Source organism: Vitis riparia, chromosome 6 (genome assembly GCF_004353265.1).
Source record: "Vitis riparia cultivar Riparia Gloire de Montpellier isolate 1030 chromosome 6, EGFV_Vit.rip_1.0, whole genome shotgun sequence".
Lineage (NCBI taxonomy): Eukaryota > Viridiplantae > Streptophyta > Magnoliopsida > Vitales > Vitaceae > Vitis > Vitis riparia.
Window position 1 is genome coordinate 16,142,232 of NC_048436.1, and position 6,822 is coordinate 16,149,053.

The 6,822-nt window shown below is 33.4% G+C and overlaps 1 protein-coding gene across 1 annotated transcript; it reads right to left on the reverse strand.

Moving 5' to 3' along the window:
- Positions 1–190: 190 nt before the first annotated feature.
- LOC117916196 (serine/arginine-rich splicing factor SR45a) lies at positions 191–4,119 on the reverse strand. Its single transcript, XM_034832103.1, has 7 exons — positions 4,033–4,119; positions 2,576–2,598; positions 2,399–2,485; positions 2,175–2,286; positions 1,745–1,894; positions 1,102–1,165; positions 191–1,009 (listed from the first exon to the last, which is right to left on the reverse strand). Exons 2-7 carry the CDS (start codon positions 2,596–2,598, stop codon positions 453–455), a joined length of 993 nt encoding a protein of 330 aa, XP_034687994.1. The 5' UTR covers positions 4,033–4,119; the 3' UTR covers positions 191–452.
- Positions 4,120–6,822: the final 2,703 nt, after the last annotated feature.

A 6,822-nucleotide genomic window follows, 5' to 3' on the forward strand; every position in this document is an offset into this window, starting at 1 on the left:
GCGACCACCCGTAACCAGGATTATATTGTTAACATATAAAGCTATTTATATTATGTTACAGTGCAAATAAAAACAAATACAAAGTATAATTTTATAACTTGAATATATATATATAAAAGTATCATTTATCCCACTTTATATTTAATTAAATATAAAATATAATAAATGATAAGATTGATTGGGGGTATCATAAAAACCAAACATGACCTTATCTATTATATTAACCCATCAGATATTCAAAATCGCAGAGTAATAATTAATGGCACAATAGGTCTGAGACATCTACTCAATAACTTGATAAGCAGCAAAGAGCAAACTGAAACCATGGCTTAATAAAGTCAACAGTAAATCATACTCATATGCTCATGGTCTGAAACTATGACACCATATACACTAAGTCTGTACCAAAGCCCAAGAGACTTGAAAATCATAACTATGCATATACTTCATGCTCATGGTGAAGCTGACCCAGGAGTGAGAGACCTTGATACCGATCTGGAACTGGCGCTTACGCTGCTGCCTGAGTAAGCTTCTCGGTATGGGCTCCTTTTCAATCTCCTAGGTCGAGGTGAAATGCTGCGAGAATAGCTCCTCCTAGACGTTCTCCTTGGCCTTGGCGAAATGCTGCGAGAGGAACTCCTCCTTGAACTCCTCCTTGGCCTGGGGGAGACACTTGGGGAACAACTCCTTAAGCGCCTCCTTTCACGTGGGGAATAACTCCTTAAGCGCCTCCTTTCACGTGGGGAAAGGCTGCGAGAGATGGATCGGTAATGCCGCCTTCTATCATAGCCAACATCTGGTGAGTAATACCTGTTGTCATAAGGAGAGTAGGAGCCATTCCGCCTGCCAACAGGTGATCTGCTGTATGGTGAGTGAGATCGTGAGTATGACCTCCGCCCACGGCCATAGTAAGGGGAGTATGATCTGCTCCGGCTCCTGTCTCGTTCAGATGAATATCTGGAGGAACGGCTCCTATGATAAGGAGAATAGCTCGGGGACCGACGCCGCACTGCAATTAAAATTGGTGCTTGAAATTAGAAAGAGAAAACAATATAAACATAATGAAATAACCCACGTAGCTAAACAAGAAGATCATCTCACCGCGGACTGTTCTCAGACCAAGATACTTCCCTGGAGTAGGTGTTCGCCCTCTCCTCCTCCTGGCCTGCAAAAAGTAAATAGGAAAAATAAATGCACAGCATGAGAACATAGCTAACTCCTCCAGAGATTCACTAAAATCAATTTTAAATTACATCAGTGAAAAAGGAATTTAGGATTTTTTTTCCTTTCTGTGGTAGGCAAGAAATTTAAAAAAACAAATAAATAAATAATGAAAAAGTGCCCAAAAACACCTCTGCATTAAAAGAACATATCAGCAAATTAACATGTAATTGAAATAGCGTAAAGGTTAAACCAGCTAGAGAAAGAGAAATGCAGGGCATACAACCCTAATCTGATATTTGCTTGATGTGTTTGATTTGATGGTTTAGTTGTAAGACTTTTGAAGTCTGGTGAAGAGCTGCTACAAACAGCTACCTGCTGCACAAAAACTTCAGGCGAAAAGAAGCAAACAATCTTCAAATTCGAAGGAACTAATAACAGTCCATTTATACTCTCAAATTCAAAGAACTAATAACAGTTTGTTTATATTCTTGGAACAGTTTTGGGTTTGGAGAACCATAAGAAAACGATATAGAACAAAGCAACTGGTACATAGATCATAAAAGCAAAGTGATCAATTTACCTTCTCCACTGTGATCACACGGCCTTCAAGTACAGAGCGGTCCAAGTACTTAATGCAGCGATTGGCCTCCCCAACAGTTGACATTGTCACAAAACCAAATCCTCGTGATTCCCTTGTCCATGGATCAGTCACAAGGTGAACATCCGCCACCTAGATCAGTGCACATAGGTGAGTCTCAAGTACATAATAAATTGCCACATACAATAACTTCATACCAAGGGGAAAAAGTAGCTCAACCAAGACACAGCATGGAACTAAAATAATCTCAACAATAAAAAACTTCTATAATAGCCTAACCTAATAGGCCGAACAATTCTAGCTAGCTCCACCTCCATGGCAAAATTGGTATACATTAACGAGCATAATGGAAGCACAGCAAAGCAAATGAACCAAGTATTGATTGCAACAATTAAAATATGGTTTGGCATACCGATCCCTCACTTGCGAAATGCTTCTCAAGTTCCCGCTTGGTGACCCGAGTTGACAATCCTGTAACATACAAGTTGTTTCCTGGATTTTCAACCTCACTTGATTCACGACTCCTGTTAATCATTTGAAGCACATAAGGATAAATCAGTCATAAATCCATGAAAGAAGACCAAGTTGGTAATAAAAAAAAAAAAAAAGAGAAGCAGCTTGGTAAAAGACAAGTACCTTGACCTGCTCCTTGACCTTGGACTTGACAAAGACCTTGACATTGACCTACCATATCTTCTATATGGGGAAGGTGAGCGAGAATACCTAAACAAATGCAGCAACATACACAATAAATAAATAGGAAGGATACACGGATTCTAAAGATTTTAGAGGAAAATCGAATATCAGGCTCACCTTGATCTTTTGGAGTATGACATCTGGAAGAACATCAAACCAAACCAAACAGTCAGAATTCCAAACAATAACATTTCTCTCAAACAAAACAAGAAAAAACTCCCATCCAAAGACATGTCATCAAGAAAAGGAACTGGTCTCCAAATGCAAAATCATACAACAGCTATTCCCAAATAATTGTGGACATGATTCAGAAAAGCATTTGACACAAAAAAAAAACTATGAACATTTTTTTGCTGCTTGATAATTGACATTCTTTCAAGATGACACCTTGCAATTTGATGGTCAATGCAAAGAAGGATAAGATATGTGAACATTTCAATTCAATACTTAGCCACATATGTATTCCATTTGTTTTTTGATAAAACCTAATGGAGTCTAAGACGCATTAAAATCGTGGATTACTCTCGATCATGTCTTTTCCATATTTAGAACCTAAAAATCATATACACCAAGTAGAAAAGCATTTTATTGAACAATCAGTCCCAAGAAGAAAGAAATCCAGAAAGAGATAACTTAGTTAAATGGTGTGGGAACTTCACTCTTTGTAATTCTCTCCCCTCTTTGTATGCCTTTGCAGCTTTTAAAGAGGCGGGTTAGTGGAGTTGTGGGACTCTTCGGGAGAGAAAGGGGTTTGGAGCCCTAGGTTCTCTAGGCCCTTTAATGACGGGGAGGTGGAGGAGGTGGAGAGATTACTTTTGACAATCCAAGGAAGGAGGCTTAATCCTATTTTGGAAGATAAGAGTGCTATGGAAAGAGACTAAGGATGGGATTTTCTCAGTTAAATCTCTTTATCTGTGTTCACTTATCAAAAATAAATAAATAAATAACTTAGTTAGGTAATTCAATTCAGTACTACATACATTACTTCCTATGTCAAGAAAATGCGTACTTTCTTGGTGTAGGGCAATGGAAACAACTAGAGAATACTTTCTGAAGTGAATAACATTTTGGTTTTAGATGGATTTCAATTGTCTTAAGTGTTTGCATCTTTCTAAAACATGAGAAGCACTATCTTGCCATTCTTCTAAATTAATCTTCAAACAAAAACGTTACCCAAAAAAAAAAATTCCAAACAAGCACGCCCTACATTTCGAACAAAAGTTTCTCGAGAAAAAAGATAAAAAATCTCCTTTAAGGTTTTCTTCTGAAGATATTACAACGAGAACAGATCAATAATCGAACAATCTCTAGATACGCTTATCAAGCTCGCAATAACCCATGCCATAAAAAAAATAAAATAATAAAATAATAAAAAAAAGGAAGTAAAAAGAATAAAAGAAAAATAAAATCGTTTGGTAGAAATCAAGATCCACGACAAGTTCAATCACTTGGTAAAGCAGAAACATTCAATAACCATAATAATTTAAAGAAAAAAAAAACCCTAAAATTAAAATCTAAGGCAACCTAAGAATCAAATCCATAAAATCTAAACCCTAGAATTAGCAAAAACTCACCGTGAACAAGAGGCAGATCGAACACAATATCGCTCAGACTATCTCGAAAATTCTCTCCTCCCCGCTCCTCGATATCTTATGTGAACCATAGGACGAGCGGTATATATAGACAGAGAGCGGTAGAAGTTTCTGGATAAGCGGACTTGAAATGCAATTAAATTCGAATAAGTCCGTGATGATTCGTGGTACCTATTGATTGGATCGGTTCCTCTACGGTTCGGTGTTTTAGTAGAAGGGGAAGTTTTTAAGCGTGAAAGGAATGAATCGGAGAGAACGGAACCGGAGAGACCAATGGCACCAACTCGGAAATAAATTTTTAAAACTTTTTACTTATGTGTAACAAAACAAATGTTTTATTTGTAACCTAAAATGTTTCTAACATTTTAAAAATAATTTTTATATAAAATAAATTATTTTTTAATTATTCTCCTTATAATTATTTTTTAAAACAATATCAAATAATAAGTAAAATATATTATCTTAAAACATTATATTTTTATTTTTATACTATTGAACATGTTTAAATTTGTTTAGAACCTAAGGACATGTTTGATGACCGTCTTAAAAAATAAATTTTTGTTTTTTAAAATAGATAAAATAAAAAAATACATTCAATTAGAAAAACAATCTTTTGATTTATTAAATAATATAGTGTTTTTTTAAAATATTTTAAATTGGTTTTTAAGATCTATTTTAAAAAATAATTATATAAATATGTGAAAATAATTAAAAATAAATTATTAGATATAAAAGTTATTTTAAAAAATATGTTAAAAATATTTTAAATTTTTAAACGAACTTTTGTTTTATAACATCATAAAATAGTTCAAAATTTGTTTTTAATAAATATTTTTAAAAATAATTATAAAACAAACCCTAATATTATTAGGGATAATTACGTTTTGGATCCACTTGGGCCCAAAAATTAAGATTTGACCCATAAAAGTCACATAATAAAGGAAAATGATATAAAATGTGAAAAGACCCATATACCCTTCAAAACTGTTGTGAGTATTTTCTACCATAATATTTGACAAACTTTTTTATCTTGATTTTTTTTTAATAATGATTCTGAAATTTTATTATTTTAAAAAAACTAATTTTGAAAAAAAATATCATTTTAAAAAAATTATTTTGACATGGTTTTAGTTATTTTTTACATACATAATTTTAAAAATATATTGAGAAAACAAAGGTTATATTTAATTAAGAAAAACACCCAAAAGGGGGGTAAATTGAGTTTTTTAAATATTTTCAATCACAACAAATTCAAAACACAATATAAGCAAAATAAAGAGATAAAGTTAGAGAATTCAAACTCGAGTTTATAGTGATTCGGCACTTTCTTGCTTACGTCCACTCTCCTCAACCTCCTAACCGAGTGAGGATTCCACTAGCTTGAAGCTTCAACCAAACTTCCAATCTTTTTACATTTGGATTCCAGCTCCAATGGGCTCTTACACAATCTCTTCAAGATTCAAACCTCTTAAAGGCTTTAACACTCAGATTTTTATAAGAAATAATCCCTCAATCTAGCTTAAGGATAGCTCAAATACAAGACAAAGCTAGGATGACACACAAGAATGCACTAAAGGGTATGCAAGTAATGATTTAATGCACTATGAAAGAAATGAGAGTTTTTTGATCAAAAATAGATAGGTAGGCTATTGAATGTAAGTGTTCTCTTGTCAATAAATGAAGCGGAGCTCTCAATTTATAGGTTTCTAAGCTCGGGAGTAAAAAACAACAAACAGTAACCTCGTCCGATCGAGTTAGGGGTCAACCGGTTCACTAGCCATTGGAGCGTTTAATGCTTAACAGGTTACCGTTGCCTCGATCGGGAAGAGAAGGCTACTGGGAGAGAGAGAGAAACTTTTTGGCCTCCCTCGACCAGTCCTCGACCGGATGAGCACAACTGGTCGATCAGTTCCTCAACTGGTTGAGCTGGTTGGCCATAACTTCGACCAATTGAGCCTTTTTGGCCCCAAAAACCTATTTTTTTAATTCCTTTCTTTTCTAACATTTAGACAAGGTCTTTAGGTGAATTATTAAGCTAATTATAAAACATTGCATAAGGTACATTAGTTAAAAACTCGGGTTTTAATGAAATCGAAGTTTTAAAGAATAAACCGAGTTTTCTAAGTTGTATGAAACGTGTGAAAATCGTAAGTGCACTCATGCATTCATCTTACATTAGTTTCCTATGATCACAAGTCTTCCAAATATCTCGATCTTATATTTATTTGGTCCTTTGATGAATTTTCGAGTTTATACCTGAGATTCTTAACCATTAAATAAATTAGTCATTTAACCATGGTTTGTTATCATCAAAACCCGATTAGGAGAACTCTGGGCTAACATATATATTTTTCAAGATGTTTGATTTTTAAATAATAATAATAATAATTTATTTTATTTTTTGGAAAATTGTGTATTTTTTTTTCAAATCACTAAATTAAATTAAATTTTACTGAGGTTTATAAAAGGAATAAAATTTAAATTAATGTTTTTCTATTTTTTTTTCAAAGTAAATGTCATTTTTGGAGAGATAAAAAATTCTTATCATTTTTCTTAATTTTCACACTTTTTTTAGGTCTTGGACTTAAATTGTGAGCTTATATGGATTAAAGTTTAATTTTTGGGTCAAACTAGGTTCAAAACACAATTGTCTTATATTATTAATCATTTTTCATATTTATATAATTATTTTTTAAAATAATCCTTAAAAACAAGAAAAAACAACTGGAAATTTTATTTCTAAGAACTAAACAATATTCTTTGGACCGAAAG

Coding starts and splice junctions, on each gene's coding strand:
- LOC117916196 (XM_034832103.1), bottom strand. CDS start 2,598: ATGTCATACTCCAAAAGATCAAG. Junction 1,166..1,744: donor GTGTGATCACAGTGGAGAAG/GTAAATTGATCA, acceptor TACTTTTTGCAG/GCCAGGAGGAGGAGAGGGCG. Junction 1,010..1,101: donor TGGTCTGAGAACAGTCCGCG/GTGAGATGATCT, acceptor TTTTAATTGCAG/TGCGGCGTCGGTCCCCGAGC.